Source organism: Oncorhynchus nerka, linkage group LG7, assembly GCF_034236695.1.
Source record: "Oncorhynchus nerka isolate Pitt River linkage group LG7, Oner_Uvic_2.0, whole genome shotgun sequence".
NCBI lineage: Eukaryota > Metazoa > Chordata > Actinopteri > Salmoniformes > Salmonidae > Oncorhynchus > Oncorhynchus nerka.
This window is the reverse complement of record NC_088402.1, coordinates 61,469,853-61,492,675: the sequence shown is the minus strand read 5'-3', so window position 1 is coordinate 61,492,675 and position 22,823 is coordinate 61,469,853. Positions and strand designations below refer to the sequence as shown.

General features: G+C 46.2%; 1 protein-coding gene across 1 annotated transcript in view; it reads left to right on the top strand.

Annotated features, from left to right (window-relative positions):
* LOC115132117 (multiple epidermal growth factor-like domains protein 6) overlaps nucleotides 1-22,823 on the top strand; it is a 97,208-nt gene that overhangs the window by 35,139 nt on the left and 39,246 nt on the right. The window contains exons 7-14 of the mRNA XM_029664379.2: nucleotides 138-260; nucleotides 757-879; nucleotides 1,162-1,335; nucleotides 4,324-4,455; nucleotides 4,913-5,041; nucleotides 5,234-5,362; nucleotides 13,276-13,410; nucleotides 14,149-14,283. Of these exons, the coding sequence (XP_029520239.2) occupies nucleotides 138-260; nucleotides 757-879; nucleotides 1,162-1,335; nucleotides 4,324-4,455; nucleotides 4,913-5,041; nucleotides 5,234-5,362; nucleotides 13,276-13,410; nucleotides 14,149-14,283 (1,080 nt within the window). The remainder of the gene's footprint in view (nucleotides 1-137; nucleotides 261-756; nucleotides 880-1,161; nucleotides 1,336-4,323; nucleotides 4,456-4,912; nucleotides 5,042-5,233; nucleotides 5,363-13,275; nucleotides 13,411-14,148; nucleotides 14,284-22,823) is intronic.

The window sequence follows — 22,823 nt, the reverse complement described above, 5'->3', positions numbered from 1 at the left end:
AGAGCAGTTTGATCGATATGGAGTGATTTTTATCTGCAAATAATTTAGAATTTTACATGAATTCAAAGTTATTGAAAAAATTGCCACTAAAATCTCTCCATAGACAGACTTGTCAACAACGACTGTGTATGTTTCAGACTTGGACGAGTGTGAGGTGGGAAGCTCGTGCTGCGAGCAGGACTGTACCAACTATCCCGGGGGTTACGAATGCTACTGCGGGGCTGGCTACCGTCTCAATTCGGATGGGTGTGGCTGTGATGGTACGTTCTATTAATCAACATAACTTCCTTGATCAAAATTGGATCAAATATGTTTTTTAATTTTGTATATATCTACACAGTGTTATGACTTACTGCTTACTTAAAGACATCAACATAATCTAAATCTGTCAAGATTGTAATAGTTGGCTCTTCCCAGTATACTGTACACAGTATGTATACCACAAGGGGGCAAATTGTATGGTGCCAATAATCGCAGTCTTGGCAGATTTTAGTTCCGTTGTTGATGTTTCTAAGCAGGAAGACACCCCGCTGTGTACGATGATGTCATGTCATGATGATGCGGAACCTATGGTGCTCTTTAATGTCATTTTCTGTGCTGTTTTAATAAGGGTGCTTGCTTCAACTTAAACTGTATATTTGCCTCAAACAATTTATTAAACCCCTTGCCACTACCATGAAATATATTTTAGACTGCTGAAGCAAGCACATACATTTTCTTCAGGAAATCTGCATTTTCTGGTTGTTGATGTTGCAGATGTGGATGAGTGTCTGGTAGACAACGGAGGCTGTGACCATACCTGCCAGAACACAGCCGGCTCCTTTCAGTGCTACTGTCACCTAGGACACCGGCTAGATGAGAACCGTGTCTCTTGTATACGTAAGTGGATCAGATATGAATCCTGTCTTGGTGGTAGTCAGGTAGAAATAATACATTGGGCCAGGAGTTTTTTTCCTGACCTGATTGTAACCTGACTAGGAAAACTCTGGGCCTTAGTGGTAGGCTATAACTGGCAGTACAGGTTAAAGGCTATAGCTAGGGCCCAGAGTTTACAAGCAACAAATAGCTTTATGTTAATAAGTGGCATGCTCAACTGGATATTAGTTTGGAGAGAAAGTGTGCAAGGAGAATGACAATGACTGTTGTACTTTCTCCCTCCAGCCCTGGAGGGGGCAGTAGAGGCGTTGGAGTGGAGCAGTCGCATCGCAGTGGAGCGCCCTCTGCCCCAGATAACCCTGCTTGGGGATTACTTCCAGCCGCTAGAGCGTTATGACGACTACGAGGAGGACAGCCTGGGAGAGCTGCGGGCCCAGAGCACCCTCACCCAGACCTTTGGTATACATACACCTGTAGTAACATCTACATAAGGCTGTCGTAACACCTATACAAGCAGCTTATAAGCAGTTCCATAACAGCTTGTTTGCACCGATGTAGAATTTGGTTATTTTTTAAGATTACTCCAAGTCCTTTTCCCAATATTTATCTACGTATACAGTACCAGTCAAAGGTTTGGACACACCTACTCATTCAAGGGTTTTTCTTTATTTTTACTATTTCCTACATTGTCGAATAATAGTGAAGACATCAAAACTATGAAATGACACATATGGAATCATGTAGTAACCAAAAAAGTGTTAAACAAATCTAAATATATTTTAGATTATAGATTCTTCAAAGTAGCCACGCTTTGCCTGTAAGGGGTGCGTACTGGTGGCAGAGAAGTCAGGCACAGGAGAGCAAAAACTGTTACAACGGCGCAGTTTAATAATAAAAATCACCGTAAAACAAAACAATCAATACAATGGGTACAAAACCCATCGCACACCAGAAATAACGTGCACAAGCACTTACAATAAACAATTCCGGGTAAGGACATGGGGGGAACAGAGGGTTAAATACACAACATGTAATGATGGAATTGAAACCAGGTGTGTGGGAAGACAAGACAAAACAAATGGAAAAGGAAAAATGGATCAATGATGGCTAGAAGACCGGCGACGCCGACCGCCGGACACCGCCCAAACAAGGAGAGGTACCAACTTCAGTGGAAGTCGTGACATTGCCTATGACAGCTTTGCACACTCTTTGCATTCTCTCAGCCAGCTTCATGAGTATTTTCTTCTACCAGATCTATTGTGTTATATTCTCCTACATTCAATTCACATTTCCACAAACTTCAAAGTGTTTCCTTTCAAATGGTATCAAGAATATGCATATCCTTGCTTCAGGGCCTGAGCTACAGCCAGTTAGATTTGGGTATGTCATTTAGGCGAAAATTGAAAAAAAGGGGGCTATCCCACATTAAAAGTTCTTGAAATTTTCCTGGATTGACTGACCTTCATGTCGTAAAGCAATGATGGACTGTGGCTTCTCTTTGCTTATTTCAGCTATTCTTGCCATAATATGGACTTGGTCTTTTACCAAATAGGGCTATCTTCTGTATACCACCCCTACCTTGTCACAACACAACTGATTGGCTCACATTAAGAAGGAAAGACATCCCACAAATGCACTTTTAACCAGGCACACCTGTTAACCTCTTCAACCTATGGGGGCGCTATGTCATTATTGGATAAAAAGACGTGCCCGTTTTAAGCGCAATATTTTGTCACGAAAAGATGCTAGACTATGCATGGACTTGACAGCCTTGGAAAGACAAAACTCTGACGTTTCCAAAACTGCAAAGATATTATCTGTGAGTGCCCCAGAACTAAAGCTACAGGCGAAACCAAGATGAAGTTTCATACTGGAAATGCCCCAGATTCTGAAGGCGCTGTGTTCCAATGTCTCCTTATATGGCTGTCAATGCGCCAGGAATGAGCCTGCGTTTTGTGTCGTTTCTCCAAGGTGTCTGCAGCATTGTGACGTGTTTGTAGGCATATCATTGGAAGATTGACCATAAGAGACTACATTTACCTGGTGTCCCGCCCGGTGTCCTGTGTCGAAATTATTGCGTAATCTGTAGGTCCATGCGCGTTCCATTTTTCAGAAGAGAAAGTCAACTGCCACGAAGGATTTTATCGTCGATAGATATGTGAAAAACACCTTGAGGATTGATTCTAAACATCGGTTTGCCATGTTTCTGTCGATATTATGGAGTTAATTTGGAAAAAAGTTCGCGTTATAATGACTTAATTAACTATTTTTATTTATTTTTCCTTACCCAAACGTGATGAACAAAACGGAGCGATTAGTCGACACAAATAATCTTTTTTGTAAAAACATAACATTTGCTATATAACTGAGAGTCTCCTCATTGAAAACATCTGAAGTTCTTCAAAGGTAAATGATTTTATTTGAATCCTTTTCTGGTGTTTGTGAAAATGTTGCATGTTGAAAGAGAGGCATAATCCTATGCTAGGCTATCAATACTGTTTGTCAAATGCTTGTTTAGCTATGGTTCAAAAGCATATTTTGAAAATCTGAGATGACAGTGTTGTTAACAAAAGGCTAAGCTTGAGAGCAAATAAATTAATTTCATTTCATTTGCGATTTTCATGAATATTTAACGTTGTGTTATGCTAATGAGCTTGCGGATAGATTTACACAATCCTGGATACAGGTTTTTTTCCGTAGCTAAACGTGACGCAGAAAACGGAGCGATTTGTCCTAAACAAATAATCTTTCAGGAAAAACTGAACATTTGCTATCTGAGTCTCCTCATTGAAAACATCCGAAGTTCTTCAAAGGTAAATGATTTTATTTGAATGCTTTTCTGTTTTTTGTGAAAATGTTGCCTGCTGAATGCTAACGCTAAATGCTACGCTAAATGCTACGTTAGCTATCAATACTGTTACACAAATGCTTGTTTTGCAATGGTTGAGAAGCATATTTTGAAAATCTGAGATGACAGTGTTGTTAACAAAAGGCTAAGCTTGAGAGCAAATAGATTAATTTCATTTCATTTGCGATTTTCATGAATAGTTAACGTTGCGTTATGGTAATGAGCTTGAGGCTGTAGTCACGATACCGGATCCGGGATGGCTCGACGCAAGAAGTTAACTGAAACGCATTCTAGGTGGCTACCTCATGAAGAGAATGCCAAGAGTGTGTGCAAAGCTGTCATCAAGGCAAAGGGTAGCTACTTTGAAGAATCTCCAATTTAAAATATATTTTGATCTGTTTTACAGATGGTTACTACTTGATTCCATATGTATTATTTCATAGTTTTGATGTCTTCACCATTATTCCACAATGTAGAACATAGTAAATCTAAAGAAAAGTCATGGAATGAGTAGGTGTGTCCAAACTTTTGACTGCTTACTGTATATTTTTTAACTTCTTCTTCCTCTTCCTTCTTCTCCTCTTCTTCCACCTCCCCAGTGTGTCTAAACAACACGTTTGGTTACGACTGCAGCCTGACGTGTGACGACTGTTCCAACGGTGGCGTGTGTGACATGGAGGAGGGCCACTGTGACTGTCCTGATGGGTGGACAGGCGTTGTCTGCAACCAGAGTGAGTGAAGCCATGCAGAGAAAACAAAACATCAAAACATCAACAGGGTTTAAACCCTCAAAGTCACAGGTGATGCTGATCACCTGAGAATGTATTTACTAGGAACTAAACGAAAGCAAACCAATGTAAACATGGAGGGGACTGCAAAACATTTCCTTTGCCAAAAGTTTTGCAACAGTTTGCTATGGTGTACACTCATGAATACACCCCTGTTGTGTTACTAGTCATCTAAGTTCGAACCAAATGTTCCTCTATCTATTGCTGGGTGAAGCTATAAAAGTGGCCTACCTTATGTTTAAATGGAATTCACATTCTGTCAGACATGATCATCCTACAGAAAATTCCGTATTTTGATGATGTATCTACGGTGTATAGCTTTGTTGAGAGAAATAACGCCCTACCTCTGTCTCTGCTTCTCTCACCCTCTCTCGCTCTCTCTCTCCTTCCCTTTGCCCAGCTTGTCCAGAGGGCACCTTTGGCAGGAACTGCTCCTTCAGCTGTAAGTGTAAGAATGGTGCCACCTGTGACCCTGTGAACGGGCACTGCCGCTGCCCGCCTGGCATCAGCGGGGACATGTGCCAGGATGGTGAGTTGGCACAGATTCATGTTATCATGCAGCACTGGATCAAAATGGCATTGCTTTCTCTCAAAAATGTATAATTTATTTAGCTTACAATTGAACCAATGGAATTGTCCTAAAAGTGCAACTCTTAATATTGGTGCACATTATAATATGTTGTACTTTCTACTCTTGCCTCTGTGTCTCTGTGCTCTGTAGGCTGTCCTAAGGGCCTGTATGGGAGACTTTGCAATAAGAAGTGTAACTGTGCCAATAACGGGCGCTGCCATCGTACCTATGGAGCCTGCCTGTGTGATCCCGGGCTCTACGGGCGCTTCTGTCATCTAAGTGAGTGGAATGATGTCTCGTTGCCTCTTCACCTCTACCTGTAGTTTCTTTCGCTCTATTTCCTTTATGTCAGTGGTTCCCCAAAACGTTTCACCCCCTTCTGTCATAGGGGAACATCCCACACTATTTCTATGGGCACAAGCACTGTCCATGACTGTTCTCACCCCTCTTGTTGGAGGAGAGAACATTTTGCAGGTATATATCTTATTTCCTGCAATTCTATGTTTTGCCATGGTGTGGATAGTATTTGTTTGTTGCCATTTTAAAGAAAATGTCCAGAAATTATATGCATTTTGATATGGGGTGGAGAGAACATTTTGTGGTTTTAAAGCTAATTTCCTACAATTCTCTGCATTTTGCCATGTCTTATATGTGTTCATGTGACACTGTATCTGAGTGGCTCAAACATTAGAACATTTTCTCCCTGAATGTCAAAACCAATGGGCAAAAAAACCTAGCTAAAAAACGTTATCTGACCTCGGCTAGTTGATCTGGACATTTCTGACAAGTTATAAATAGCTCTCTAAGGTCTGCAATGACTGTCGTGACAAAAGGACAACTGATGATGCGCTACCCAATTTAGAAATCGCACCTTGTGCAATCTACTATTACAACTTTCAAGAGTAAGTTGAAAGTCAGACTGAGTTCCTTAAAAACCCAGCATGCTCCACAGTTTGGGAACCACTGCTTTATGTAATCTTTTCACTCCCTGTAGCCATTTCTCTGATTGCCAGGACCAGTGATTACCTCAAGGAAGGACTCATTCCTGGTGCATCTGGATCTTACTGTGAACTGGGGCTGTTCGGCCACTAGGATTGCTGATCTAGGATCAGATCCCCTCTGTTGTGATCAATATGATCTAAAAGGCTAAACTGATCCTAAATCAGAACACCAACTCTAAGATGCTTTATTTGATTTGAGTTATTAGGATCCCCGTCATCCGACGTCAATAGTGAGAGCTCATCTTACTGGGGTCCAACACACAATGGAAAATACATTACAGACAAAAGATTTTACAATTTACATACGTTTAAAAACATTAAATCAATCAATCAATCAAATTTTATTTGTCAAATACACATGGTTAGCAGATGTTAATGCGAGTGTAGCAAAATGCTTGTGCTTCTAGTTCCGACAATGCAGTAATAACCAACAAGTAATCTAGCTAACAATTCCAAAACTACTACCTTATAGACACAAGTGTAAGGGGATAAAGAATATGTACATAAAGATATATGAATGAGTGATTGTACAGAGCGGCATAGGCAAGATACAGTAGATGGTATTGAGTACAGTATATACATATGAGATGAGTATGTAAACAAAGTGGCATAGTTAAAGTGGCTAGTGATACATGTATTACATAAAGATGCAGTAGATGATATAGAGTACAGTATATACGTATACATATGAGATGAATAATGTAGGGTATGTAAACATTATATTAGGTAGCATTGTTTAAAGTGGCTAGTGATATATTTTACATCTCCCATCAATTCCCATTATTAAAGTGGCTGGAGTTGAGTCAGTGTGTTGGCAGCAGCCACACAATGTTAGTGGTGGCTGTTTAACAGTCTGATGGCCTTGAGATAGAAGCTGTTTTTCAGTCTCTCGGTCCCAGCTTTGAGGCACCTGTACTGACCTCGCCTTCTGGATGATAGCGGGGTGAACAGGCAGTGGCTTGGGTGGTTGTTGTCCTTGATGATCTTTATGGCCTTCCTGTGACATCGGGTGGTGTAGGTGTCCTGGAGGGCAGATAATTTGCCCCCAGTGATGCGTTGTGCAGACCTCACTACCCTCTGGAGAGCCTTACGGTTGTGGGCGGAGCAGTTGCCGTACCAGGCGGTGATACAGCCCGACAGGATGCTCTCGATTGTGCATCTGTAGAAGTTAACGTGTGTGTGTGTATGTGCGCATCTATCAGTTACACATACATGTCAGTACATACACACAACAAGTAGGTCACATGGGGGAGAGGTGTTGTGCCGTGAGGTGTTGCTTTATTTGTTTTTTTTTAAACCAGGTTTGCTGTCCACTTGCGCTTTATTAGATGGAGTTCCGTGCACTCATGAACCTGTATAATACTGTATGTTTCCTTGAATTTGTTCTGGACCTGGGGACGGTAAAAAGACATGTGGCATGTCTGGTGGGGTAAGTGTGTATAAGGGTTTTCTTCTGGTGAAAGAGAGGCGGACCAAAATGCAGCGTGGTGGTTATTCATGTTTTTAATAAAGACGACTATACATGAACAGACTATACAAAACAAGAAAAGTGAAAACCTAAACAGTCCTATCTGGTGCAAACACAGAGACAGGAACAATCACCCACAAAACAGGCTACCTAAATATGGTTCCCAATCAGAGACAATGACTAACACCTGCCTCTGATTGAGAACCATATCAGGCCAAACATAGAAATAGACAAACTAGACACACAACATAGAATGCACACCCAGCTCACGTCCTGACCAACACTAAAACAAGGAAAACACATACAAACGATGGACAGAACGTGACAGAACCCCCCCCCCCCAAGGTGCGGACTCCGAATGCACAACCTAAACCTATAGGGGAGGGTCTGGGTGGGCATCTGTCCGCGGTGGCGGCTCTGGTGCTGGACGTGGACCCCACTCCATAATTGTCTTAGTCCACCTCCTTAGTGTCCCTTGAGTGGCGACCCTCGCCGCTAACCTTGGCCTAGGAAACCTAACAACGGGCCCCACTGGACTGAGGTAGCTCAGGACCGAGGGGAAGCTCGGGACCGAGGGGAAGCTCGGGACCGAGAGGAAGCTCGGGACCGAGAGGAAGCTCGGGAGTGAGAGGAAGCTCGGGAGTGAGGGAGTGAGAGGAAGCTCGGGAGTGAGAGGAAGCTCAGGAGTGAGAGGAAGCTCAGGCAGGTTGATGGATCTACCAGATCCTGGCTGGCTGGTGGTTCCGGAAAATCCTGGCTGACTGGCAGATCCTGGCTGACTGGCGGATCCTGGCTGACTGGCGGATCCTGGCTGACTAGCGGATCTGGCAGATCCTGGCTGACTGGCACTTCTGGCGGATCCTGGCTGACTGGTGGATCCTGGCAGACTGGCGGATCCTGGCTGAATGGCGGATCTAACTGATCCTGGCTGACAGGCAGATCCTGGCCGACTGGCAGATCCTGGCCGACTGGCAGATCCTGGCCGACTGGCAGATCTGGCGGATCCTGGCCGACTGGCAGATCCTGGCAGATCTGGCGGATCCTGGCAGACTGGCGGATCCTGGCAGACTGGCGGATCCTGGCAGACTGGCGGATCCTGGCTGACTGGTGGATCCTTGCAGACTGGCGGATCCTGGCTGAATGGCGGATCTAACTGATCCTGGCCGACTGGCAGATCCTGGCAGACTGGCAGATCCTGGCCGACTGGCAGATCGATCCTGGCCGACTGGCAGATCCTGGCCGACTGGCAGTTCTGGCGGATCCTGGCAGTTCTGGCGGATCCTGGCCGACTGGCAGATCCTGGCAGACTGGCGGATCCTGGCTGACTGGCAGTTCTGGCGGATCCTGGCGGATCCTGGCTGACTGGTAGTTCTGGCAGATCCTGGCTGACTGGCGGATCCTGGCAGACTGGCGGATCCTGGCAGACTGGCGGATCCTGGCTGACTGGCAGTTCTGGCGGATCCTGGCTGACTGGTAGTTCTGGCAGATCCTGGCTGACTGGCGGATCCTGGCAGACTGGCGGATCCTGGCTGACTGGCGGATCCTGGCTGACTGGCGGATCCTGGCAGACTGGCGGATCCTGGCAGACTGGCGGATCCTGGCAGAATGGCGGATCTAACTGATCCTGGCAGACTGGCGGATCCTGGCTGACTGGCAGATCCTGGCACACTGGTGGATCCTGGCTGAATGGCGGATCTAACTGATCCTGGCAGACTGGCGGATCCTGGCTGACTGGCAGATCCTGGCAGACTGGCAGTTCTGGCAGATCCTGGCCGACTGGCAGATCCTGGCCGACTGGCAGATCCTGGCCGACTGGCAGATCCTGGGCGACTGGCAGATCCTGGCAGATCCTGGCTGACTGGCACTTCTGGCAGATCCTGGCTGACTGGCAGATCCTGGCCGACTGGCAGATCCTGGCCGACTGGCAGATCCTGGCCGACTGGCACCTGACAGACTGGTAGCTCAGACGGCGCAAGGCAGACGGGTAGCTCAGATGGCGCTGGGCTGACTGGCGAAAAAGGCTCTGGCAGCGCTGGACTGAGGAGCACTGGTACCTCTGGAATGAGGGGCTCTGGCGCCTCTGACATGAGGGGCTGTAGCTCTGACAGTGCCGGACAGGCGGGAGACTCTGGCTGCGCTGGAGAGGAGGAAGGCTCCGGCAGCGCTGGACAGGCGGGACGCACTGTAGGCCTGATGCGTGGTGCTGGCACTGGTATGCCGTGCATACTATGCCAAACCAACAGCTTTCTTTGTACTCTGTCCAATACATCCTCCACACTCTCAGACTCAGCTTCGCCGACAGCTCCAATTCCATCCATGGCTCCTTACGGTAAACAGGGGGAGTTGGCTCAGGTCTGACTCCTGACTCTGCCACACTCTCCCTGTGCCCCCCCCCCAAATATATTTTGGGGGTGCCTCTCGGGCTTCCAGCCGCTCTGCCGTGCTAGCTCCTCATATTGCCACCTCTCTGCTTTCGCTGCCTCCAGCTCGGCTTTGGGGCGGCAATATTCCCCTGGCTCTGCCCAGGGTCCTTTTCCGTCAAGGATCTCCTCCCAAGTCCATTTATCCAAATAGTGCAGCCTCTCCCACTGCTGCCGCTGCCTCTGTTGCTTCTCCTGCTGCTGCCTTTGCTGCTGCTGCTGTTGCTCCTGCTGCACCTGTCGCTTCTCCTGCTGCTGCTGTTGCTGCTGCCTCGGTTTACCACGCCGCTTGGTCCTTGGTTGGTGGGTGATTCTGTAAGGGTTTTCTTCTGGTGAAAGAGAGGCGGACCAAAATGCAGCGTGGTGGTTATTCATGTTTTTAATAAAGACGACTATACATGAACAGACTATACAAAACAAGAAAAGTGAAAACCTAAACAGTCCTATCTGGTGCAAACACAGAGACAGGAACAATCACCCACAAAACAGGCCACCTAAATATGGTTCCCAATCAGAGACAATGACTAACACCTGCCTCTGATTGAGAACCATATCAGGCCAAACATAGAAATAGACAAACTAGACACACAACATAGAATGCACACCCAGCTCACGTCCTGACCAACACTAAAACAAGGAAAACACATACAAACGATGGACAGAACGTGACAGAACCCCCCCCCCCAAGGTGCGGACTCCGAATGCACAACCTAAACCTATAGGGGAGGGTCTGGGTGGGCATCTGTCCGCGGTGGCGGCTCTGGTGCTGGACGTGGACCCCACTCCATAATTGTCTTAGTCCACCTCCTTAGTGTCCCTTGAGTGGCGACCCTCGCCGCTAACCTTGGCCTAGGAAACCTAACAACGGGCCCCACTGGACTGAGGTAGCTCAGGACCGAGGGGAAGCTCGGGACCGAGGGGAAGCTCGGGACCGAGAGGAAGCTCGGGACCGAGAGGAAGCTCGGGAGTGAGAGGAAGCTCGGGAGTGAGAGGAAGCTCGGGAGTGAGAGGAAGCTCAGGAGTGAGAGGAAGCTCAGGAGTGAGAGGAAGCTCAGGCAGGTTGATGGATCTACCAGATCCTGGCTGGCTGGTGGTTCCGGAAAATCCTGGCTGACTGGCAGATCCTGGCTGACTGGCGGATCCTGGCTGACTGGCGGATCCTGGCTGACTAGCGGATCTGGCAGATCCTGGCTGACTGGCACTTCTGGCGGATCCTGGCTGACTGGTGGATCCTGGCAGACTGGCGGATCCTGGCTGAATGGCGGATCTAACTGATCCTGGCTGACAGGCAGATCCTGGCCGACTGGCAGATCCTGGCCGACTGGCAGATCTGGCGGATCCTGGCCGACTGGCAGATCCTGGCAGATCTGGCGGATCCTGGCAGACTGGCGGATCCTGGCAGACTGGCGGATCCTGGCTGACTGGTGGATCCTTGCAGACTGGCGGATCCTGGCTGAATGGCGGATCTAACTGATCCTGGCCGACTGGCAGATCCTGGCAGACTGGCAGATCCTGGCCGACTGGCAGATCGATCCTGGCCGACTGGCAGATCGATCCTGGCCGACTGGCAGATCTGGCGGATCCTGGCAGTTCTGGCGGATCCTGGCCGACTGGCAGATCCTGGCAGACTGGCGGATCCTGGCTGACTGGCAGTTCTGGCGGATCCTGGCGGATCCTGGCTGACTGGTAGTCCTGGCAGATCCTGGCTGACTGGCACTTCTGGCAGATCCTGGCTGACTGGCAGATCCTGGCCGACTGGCAGATCCTGGCCGACTGGCAGATCCTGGCCGACTGGCACCTGACAGACTGGTAGCTCAGACGGCGCAAGGCAGACGGGTAGCTCAGATGGCGCTGGGCTGACTGGCGAAAAAGGCTCTGGCAGCGCTGGACTGAGGAGCACTGGTACCTCTGGAATGAGGGGCTCTGGCGCCTCTGACATGAGGGGCTGTAGCTCTGACAGTGCCGGACAAGCGGGAGACTCTGGCTGCGCTGGAGAGGAGGAAGGCTCCGGCAGCGCTGGACAGGCGGGACGCACTGTAGGCCTGATGCGTGGTGCTGGCACTGGTATGCCGTGCATACTATGCCAAACCAACAGCTTTCTTTGTACTCTGTCCAATACATCCTCCACACTCTCAGACTCAGCACTCTGCTTCGCCGACAGCTCCAATTCCATCCATGGCTCCTTACGGTAAACAGGGGGAGTTGGCTCAGGTCTGACTCCTGACTCTGCCACACTCTCCCTGTGCCCCCCCCCAAATATATTTTGGGGGTGCCTCTCGGGCTTCCAGCCGCTCTGCCGTGCTAGCTCCTCATATTGCCACCTCTCTGCTTTCGCTGCCTCCAGCTCGGCTTTGGGGCGGCAATATTCCCCTGGCTCTGCCCAGGGTCCTTTTCCGTCAAGGATCTCCTCCCAAGTCCATTTATCCAAATAGTGCAGCCTCTCCCACTGCTGCCGCTGCCTCTGTTGCTTCTCCTGCTGCTGCCTTTGCTGCTGCTGCTGTTGCTCCTGCTGCACCTGTCGCTTCTCCTGCTGCTGCTGTTGCTGCTGCCTCGGTTTACCACGCCGCTTGGTCCTTGGTTGGTGGGTGATTCTGTAAGGGTTTTCTTCTGGTGAAAGAGAGGCGGACCAAAATGCAGCGTGGTGGTTATTCATGTTTTTAATAAAGACGACTATACATGAACAGACTATACAAAACAAGAAAAGTGAAAACCTAAACAGTCCTATCTGGTGCAAACACAGAGACAGGAACAATCACCCACAAAACCCAACACAAAACAGGCTACCTAAATATGGTTCCCAATCAGAGACAATGACTAACACCTGCCTCTGATTGAGAACCATATCAGGCCAAACATAGAAATAGACAAACCAGACACACAACATAGAATGCACACCCAGCTCACGTCCTGACCAACACTAAAACCAGGAAAACACATACGAACGATGGACAGAACGTGACAGTGTGTGTGTTAATGCTGTGTGTAAGTTGACTATGCAAGCAATTTGGACAAACATTCATGTTTCTTATGAATACAAGAAGTGATTGTCAGTCTTTCCTCAACTCTTAGCCAAGAGAGACTGGCATGCATAGTATTAATATTAGCCTTCTGATTACAATGAAGAGCAAGCCGTGCTCATATTGTCCATATGACTGGACAATAATCAAGATAAGATAAAACCCATATTTATCAATAAGGGCCTCGGACCTCTCTTCCCCTGCACTACCATGTAAACAGTTGGGCAGTGTGTACCCTATCAGGCCTGCAGTCCTGTTTAACGCTTGGTGTGCCGTCTCTCCCCAGCGTGTCCTAAGTGGGCGTTCGGCCCTGGCTGCTCGGAGGAGTGCCAGTGTGTCCAACAGAACACCCTAGAGTGCCACCGCAACCATGGCTCCTGTGTCTGCAAACCAGGCTACCAGGGAAAGAACTGCCAGGAGGGTCAGTGGTCCAGAAGATGTTCTGCACACACGCATGAGCGTACCCAGACACAAGCATACACCCGCATGAGCGTACCCAGACACAAGCATACACACACATGAGCGTACCCAGACACAAGCATACACACACATGAGCGTACCCAGACACAAGCATACACCCGCATGAGCGTACCCAGACACAAGCATACACCCGCATGAGCGTACCCAGACACAAGCATACACCCGCATGAGCGTACCCAGACACAAGCATACACCCGCATGAGCGTACCCAGACACAAGCTTACACACGCATGAGCGTACCCAGACACAAGCATACACACATGAGCGTACCCAGACACAAGCATACACACGCATGAGCGTACCCAGACACAAGCATACACACACATGAGCGTACCCAGACACAAGCATACACACGCATGAGCGTACCCAGACACAAGCATACACACACATGAGCGTACCCAGACACAAGCATACATACACATGAGCGTACCCAGACACAAGCATACACACACATGCTCATGCACACATACACGTATGTGCACATGCACACATAAACACACACACGCATTCACATATACATATACCTATGTACATGCACGCACACACACACACAGACACACAAACGAACACAACACGCATACGTCAATGGAATGGTTCTATCTGGCTTGATCTCGGTCCAGGAAACAGGCCCTAAATGTGTAACCAGTACCTTTAACCCACTTTTGCTCCTCTCCTCTAGAGTGTAATAGAGGATACTATGGACTGGCCTGCAAGAGGACATGTCAGTGTCCATCTGGGGTACCCTGTGATCATGTGACAGGGGAGTGTCTGAGCCAGTGCCCACCTGGCTTCCATGGGGACAACTGTGACCTAGGTGGGTACAGTGCATGGCATACCAACGCAGACCAATGCAGAATAGTACTTTCTTGTCCATGTATTGGGAACAGAAATGTGTATTTCTTGTTTCTTCTAACTCCCTCAGGCGAGACAACATAAAACGCTTGCAGACATGCACACAGACACAGACACACTCGCACTTGCACACATGCACAGTATGGCATCTAAGTCTATTGCACTCATTCTCTGTCATGGCTAGATTCCAAAGCGACTGGTTTCATGTTTGTTTTTGCTAGTTTTCTCATGGTGTTTCTCATGGACTCAGTCTTTCATACACCAGTAGTTGCAGCTGTTTATGAGTTTGTCTTCTTTTAGATGTGGTACTCAACACTGGTCTTCTGTTTTCCCCTCTCTTGAGGTTTGTGCTGAGCAGTTACACAATAATCAACAAGAGATGGATGGGGTGTCCAACTCTGGTCCTGGAGAGCTACTGGCCTGGGTGTGCAGGGTTTGGTTCTAACCCAATTCCAACAGACCTACTTCACCTAGGGCCCTATAAAATCTGTGTTCCGGACAGAATCACGGAATCCAGAAAATAAAACTAAATTCAACAATATTAAAAAATGTATTCAAAACAACTAGTACAAAATCAACTAAATGTATTGAACTTATTAGAAAATGCATGGATTTGCCCAAGTTATTCATAAGAGAACAACAAAATGCATCAGTGATTTGTATTTTCCTGCAACTTTCTGAAACGGCACTTGTGTGTGTGTGTGGTGCGCATATGTGTAGCCGTTAGCGATGACGCTAATGACAACCTTCTGGTAGAGATGGAAAGGCTCTCCCAAAAACCTTCTCCATTAAATGTAAACTACAAAGTAACCTATGCCTACCTGGTATATCATAATCATTTGCATCAATCCAGTGGCCATTTGTTTTGCAAACTCTGCGATCACATGAGCTCTACAGAGACATTGCTAACCAAACAAAGGTATCTTGCTGGTGCTTACTTGCATATATTCTATTTTTCTAAGACCTCAAAAGTGGTCTCCTGATGTGGTTTAAAGCGCCAATGCAGCCGTTTTTATCTCCATATCAAATCATTTTTGGGTAACAGTTAAGTACCTTGTTGTGAATTGTTTTCAATTAACATTATCAAAAAAAACACAAATAGCTTCATAGCGAAAGGCAATTTCTCAAGTAAGACTTTTGCTAAGACTGCCTGGGAGTGATCTGGAAATGTGCTGTTATTAGTAGCGGTTTGGAACTCTTTCTTATTGGTCTATTTAACTAATTTACTGCATGGTGATGTCACCATGGAAGGCCATCCCACCAAAACAAGCTGAAATTTCAGGCAGTCTTTTCAAACAGCTCTATAAAATAAAATATAAAACGCAAATATATCACATTTTTGACTGCACTCGGCTGTTAAACATTTTTGTGGACTTTTGTGGACATCATTTTTTAGTTTTTCTATAAATTAAAGTGTGATTTTGAGAGTGAATACCTGAAAGAATTGGAATAAACACAAAACGGAATCAGGCAAACAATTTAAAAAATGTATGGGGTACTATTCACATAAGACTGAAGAATTACCTGTACTAGCTGCACGTCAGAACCTTGATTATTTGAAACATGTGTTAGTACTGGAGTGGAACAAAAGCCTATACACCCTGTAGCTCCCCAAGGACAGGAGTTGGAGACCCCTGTATTGGAGTCATTAGGTCTGAGCAGATGTGCTCATTATGGGGTGACATTTTGACAATGGAAAAAAGCAGAGCTCACATCACCCCCACACCAACTGACGTACAGCACCCTAGTTATGATCCAACCTGTGAGCCTCAACCCCGGTCTCCCCTACTGGGTTGTGGGTGGGTGGCTACACTGACAAGCAGCTGTGTGAATGTGTGGGGCTATAGTACTTGACAACGGATACCTCTGGGAACCGGGGCTGTCCGTTGAGTCTGCTTCCACCATCCATCCTTCCATCTTTTAACTTATCCCTCTGTCTTTCCCACAATGGTGTCTGGCTAATAGGATGGTCATTGTGTAATGAATGTACTCAAACTCTGTGGGAGAATAAGGTGGTGTGTGTGTGTGTGTGTGTGTGTGTGTGTGTGTGTGTGTGTGTGTGTGTGTGTGTGTGTGTGTGTGTGTGTGTGTGTGTGTGTGTGTGTGTGTGTGTGTGTGTGTGTGTGTGTGCGTGCGTGTTTACATACATGCATGCTTGCATCCATGAAAGTGTGTGTGTTTGTGGAGATGCACTTACTGCATAAGTGAGTTCCTATATTGGTGTTTTGTGTCTGCGTGTGTATGTAGCTATGCATGCGTTTGTGTGTCTATGTGTGTCCGTTTATGTGTGTGGGTCAATAACAGACAGAAACAACCAGAATAGTTTAATTGAAACACCAAGCTGGTGGTGAGTTTCTTGTCATCTGGAAGCCATTAAGCGATCAGACCCTTGCATCTCCAATCAATTAGAAATATCGGGGAGCGAGGGGAATCGTGCTGGCCTACCTCCTCTAATTTCCCTCTGTTTTTCTGCATCTCTCTTAATGGTATGTTTTTCAACCTTTCCCCTCCAATTTAATTTGGATACTCTGGGCACTCTGGAGGGGAAGGATACCCTCAATCTGTAAATTAGTACAGGGTCTCAGAGAAAGTTGCCAGAGGGGATGGCTACTGTTTTACGGGCTCCTAACCAATTGTGCTATTCTGTGTATTTTTTGGCTTGCAAACTATTATGGATTATAAAGGTAAACCCAGCCTCGAGCTGCCCAGTGACGCAAGCCTACCAGACGAGCTAAATGACTTCTATGCTCGCTTCGAGCAACACTGAACCAAGCATGCGATCACCAGCTGTTCTGTAAGACTTTGTGATCACGTCTCTCCGTAGCCGATGTAAGACCTTTAAACAAGTCAACATTCACAAGGCCAGACAAATGATCAGGATGCGTCCTCAGAGCATACAACTGTCTTCACTGACCTTTTCAACCTCTGCCTGACTGAGTCTGTAATATCTACATGTGTAAAGCAGACCACTATAGTCCCTGTGCCCAAGAACACCAAAGTAACCTCCCAAAATGACTACCGACCTGTAGAATTCATGTCTGTAGCCATGAAGTGCTTTAAAAGGCTGGTCATGGCTCACATCAACACCATCATCCCAGAAACCCTAGATCCACATCAAATTACATTCCGCCCCAAAAGAGCCACAGATGACGCAATCTTTATTGCACACCACACTGCATTTTCACACCTAGACAAAAGGAACACCAACTTGAGAATACTGTTCGTTGACTACAGCTCAGCGTTCAACACCATAGTGTCCTAAAGCTCATCACTAAGCTAAGGAAGCTGAGACTATACACCTCCCTCTGCAACTTGATCCTGGTCTTCCTGACGGGCTGCCCCCAGGCGGTAAGGGTAGGTAACAGCACATCTGCCATGCTGATTCTCAACACGGGGGCCTTTCAGGGGTACGTGCTTTGTCCCCTCCTGTACTCCCTGTTCACCCACGACTGCGTGGCCATGCACGACACCAACACCATCATTAAGTTTGCAGGCGACACAATGGCGGTAGGCCTGATCACCGACAACGATGAGACAGCCTATAGGGAGGAGGTCAGAGACCTGGCAGTGTGGTGCCAGGACAACAACATATTCTTCAACGTGAGCAAGACAAAGGAGCTGATCTTGGACTACAGGAAAAGGAGGGCCAAGCACACCCCCATTCAAATCGACTGGGCTGTAGTGGAGCAGGTTGAGAGATACAAGTTCCTTGCTGACCACATCACTAACAAACTATCATGGTCCAAACACACCAAGATAGTTGTGAAGAGGGCACATCAACGCCTATTCCCCAACAGGAGACTGAAAAGATGTGTCATGGGCACTCAGATCCTTAAAAGGTTCTACAGCTGCACCATCAAGAGCATCCTGACTTGATGTATCACCACTTGGTATGGCAACTGCTCGGCATCCAACCATAAGGCACTACAAAGGGTAATGTGTACAGCCCAGTACCTCACTGGGGCCAAGCTTGCTGCCATCCAGTACCTCTATACCAGGCGATGTCAGAGGAAGGCCCTAAAAGAAAAGACTCCAGCTAACCAAGTCATAGACTGTTCTCTCTGCTATCGCACGAGAAGTGGTACCGGAGCACCAAAAGGTCCAAAAGGCTCCCTAACAGCGTCTACCCCCAAGCCATATGCATTGACCACCTTTTTTACAGTGCCGTTACTCCCTTTTTATTATCTATGAATAGTCACTTTAATCACTCAAATGTATTTCAATCGAATGTATTTATAAAGCCCTTTTAACACCAGCCGATGTCACAAAGTGCTATACAGAAACCCAGCCTAAAACCCCGAACAGCAAGCAATGCTGATATAACCCTACCTACATGTACATATTACCTAAATTACCTCGACTAACCTGTACCTCCGCACAGTGACTCGGTACCGGTATCCCCTGTAGATAGCCTTGTTGTTATTATTATTTGTTATATATAATTTTTTAAATTTGATATATATATATTTTTTCTTTTTTTTAAAACTCTGCATTGTTGGTTTTAAGGGCTTGTAAGTAAACATTTCACGGTAAGGTTGTATTCTGAGCCTGTGAGAAATAAAATGTATCTCTTCCTGTCTCTTTGTCTCTCTCTCTCTCTCTCTCTCTGCTGTAATGAATGTGAATACTTTATGAAACCACTGTGTACAGTGCCTTTGGAATGTATTCAGACCCCTTCCCTTCCCTTTTTCAACATTTTGTTATGTTACAGCCTTATTCTACAATGGATTAAATTAAACATTTTCTCAGAAATCTACACACAATACTCCATGTATTATTTATATTTATATTTTTTGCAAATTTATTAAAACTAAAAAACAGAAATACGGTATCTACATAACTATTCATACCCTTTGCTATGAGACTCAAAATTGTGTTCAGGTACATCCCTTTTCCATTGATCAGCCTTGAGATGTTTCTACAACTTGAATGGAGTCCACCTGTGTTAAATTCAATTGATTAAACATGATTTGGAAAGGTACACACCTGTCAATATAAGGTCCCACAGTTGACGGTGCATATCAGAGCAAAAAGAAAGAAATTGTCTGTAGAGCTCCAAGACAGGATTGTATCGAGGGACAGATCTGGGGAAGGGTACCAAAACATGTTTTGCAGCATTGAATGTCCCAAAGAACACCATGGTCTCCATCATTCTTAAATGGAAGAAGTTTGGTACCACCAAGACTCTTCCTAGAGCTGGCCGCCCGGCCAAACTGAGCAATCGGGTGAAAAGGGCCTTGGTCAGGGAGGTGACCAAGAATCCGATGGTCAGTCTGATAGAGCTCTAAAGTTCCTCTGTGGAGATTGGAGAATCTTCCAGAAGGACGACCATCTCTGCAGCACTCCACCAATCAGGCCTTTGTCGTAGAGTGGACAGATGGAAGACACTCCTCGTTAAAATGCACATGACAGTCCCCTTCAAGTTTGCCAAAAGACACCTAAAGACTCTCAGACCATGAGAAACAAGATTCTCTGGTCTGATGAAACCAAGATTGAACTCTTTGGCCAGAATGCCAAGCTTCACGTCTGGAGGAAACCTGGCAACATCCCTACGGTGAAGTACGTGGTAGCAGCATCATGCTGTGGAGATGTTTTTCAGTGGCAGAGACTGGGAGACTAGTCAGGATAGAGGCAAAGATAAACAGAGCAAAGTACAGAGAGATCCTTGATGAAGACCTGCTCCAGAGTGCTCAGAACTTCAGACTGTGGCGAAGGTTCACCTTCCAACAGGACAATAACCCTAAGCGGACAGCCAAGGCAATGCAGGAGTGGCTTCAGGATAAGTCTCTGAATGTCCTTGAGTGGCTCAGCCAGAGCCTGGACTTGAACCCGATCGAACATCTCTGGAGAGACCTGAATACAGCTGTGCAGCCACGCACCCCATCCAACCTGACAGAGCTTGAGAGGATCTGCGGAGAAGAATGGGAGAAAGAGAGTCATACCCAAGATGACTCGTGGCTGTAATCGCTGCCAAAGGTTCTTCAACAAAGTACTGAGTAAAGGGTCTGAATACTTACGTGAATGTGATATTTCAGATATACAGAAGATTTGGTAAAAGACCAAGTCCATATTATGGCACGAACTGCTTAAATAATTCAAGAGAAATGGCAGTCCGTCATTACTTTAAGACTCAAAGAGCAGTCAATGCGGACAATTTTAAGAACTTTGAAAGTTTCTTCAAGTGCAGTCGCGAAAACCGTCAATCACTATGATGAAACTGTCTCTCATAAGGACCGCCACAGGAAACGAAGACCCAGAATTACCTCTGCTAGAGAGGATAAGTTCCTTAGTTACCAACCTCAGAAATTGCAGCCCAAATAAATCCATCACAGTGTTCAAGTAACAGACACATCTCATCATCAACTGTTCAGAGGAGACTGCATGAATCAGTCCTTCATGGTTGAACTGCTGCAAAGAAACCACTCCTAAAGGACACCAATAATAAGAAGAGACATGCTTGGGCAAAGAAACGTGAGCAAAAGACTCCAGGCTGTGTAAGGGCTATTTGACCATGAAGGAGAGTGATGGAGTACTGCATCAGATGACCTGGCCTCCACAATCACCCAACCTTAACCCAATTGTGATGGTTTGAGATGAGTTGGACCGCAGAGTAATGGAAAAGCAGACAACAAGTGCTCAGCATATGTGGGAACTCCTTCAAGACTGTTGGAAAAGCATTCCAGGTGATGCTAGTTGAGAGAATGCCAAGAGTGTGCAAAGCTGTCATCAAGGCAAAGGGTGGCAACTAAAATATATTTTGATTTGTTTAACACTTTTTTGGTTACTACATGATTCCATATGTGTTTTTTCATAGTGTTGATGTCTTCACTATTATTCGACAATGTAGAAAAGAGTCAAAATAAAGAAAAACCATTGAATGAGTAGGTGTGTCCAAATGTTTGACTGGTACTGTATATCTCCATCCCTTTCTCTCTTTCTTTCTCTCACTCTCTCTCTGTACACCCCCATCACTCTCTATCCCTCCCTCTCCCTGGCATTTATCGATTCAATACATTTTACTGGTGCTTACACATCCCTGGTTTCCATGTAAATCAACATTAGCAGATGGGAAATTGCTGGACATTCTGTGCTAGATTACAGTGTCTTGCAAAATTATTCAACCCCCTTAGTGTTTTTCCTATTTTGTTGCATTACAACCTGTAATTTAATTTAATGTAATAGACATACACAAAATTGTCCAAATTGGTGAAGTGAAATAAAAAAATATAACTTTTTAATTTTATTTTTTATATTAAAACGGAAAAGTGGTGCTTGAATGTGTATTCACCCCCTTTGCTATGAAGCCACTAAATAAGATCTAGTGCAACCAATTACCTTCAGAAGTCATATAATTAGTTGAATAAAGTCCACATGTGGAATCTAAGTGTCATATGATCTGTCACATGATCTCAGTATATATACACCTGTTCTGAAAAGCCCCAGAATCTGCAAACCCACTAAGCAAGGGGCACCACCAAGCAAGCGACACTATGAAGACAAAGGATCTCTCCAATCAGGTCAGGGACAACGTTTTAGGTTATTGGTTATATTTAAGATTTTAGGTTATATTTAAGGCTAATAAAAAATATCAGAATCTTTGAACATCGCACGGAGCACCCTTAAATCCATTATTAAAAAATTGAAAGAATGGCACCACCACAAACCTACCAAGAGAGGGCCGCCCACCAAAACTCACAGATCAGACAAGGAGGGCATTAATCAGAGAGGCAACAAAGAGACCAAAGATAACCCTAAAGGAGCTGCAAAGCTCCACAGCAGAGATTGGAGTTTCTGTCCATAGGACCACTTTAAGCTGTACACTCCACAGAGCTGAGCTTTACGGAAGAGTGGCCAGAAAAAAATAAGCAAACATGTTTGGCGTTTGCCAAAAGGCATGTGGGAGACTCCCCAAACATATGGAAAAGGGCACTCTGGTCAGATGAGACGCAAATTGAGCTTTTTGGCCATCAAGGAAAACGTTATGTCTGGCGCAAATGCAACACCTCTCATCTCCCCGAGAACAACATCCCCACAGTGAAGCATGGTGGTGGCAGCATCATGCTGTGGGGATGTTTTTCATCGGCAGGGACTGGGAAACAGGTCAGAATTGAAGAAATGATGGATGGTGCTAAATAAGGGATATTCTTGAGGGAAACCTGTTTCAGTCTTCCAGAGATTTGAGAGTGGGACGGAGGTTCGTCTTCCAGCAGGGCAATGACCCTAAGCATACTGCTAAAGCAACGCTCAAATGGTTTAAGGGGAAACTTTTAAATGTCTTGGAATGGCCTAGTCAAAGCCCAGACCTCAATCCAATTGAGAATATGTGGTATGACTTAAAGATTGCTGTACACCAGTGGAACCCATCCTTCTTGAAGGAGCTGGAGCAGTTTTGCCTTGAAGAATGGGCAAAAATCCCAGTGGCTAGATGTGCCAAGTTTATAGAGACATACCCCAAGTGACTTGCAGCTGTAATTGCTGCAAAAGGTGGCTCTACAAAGTATT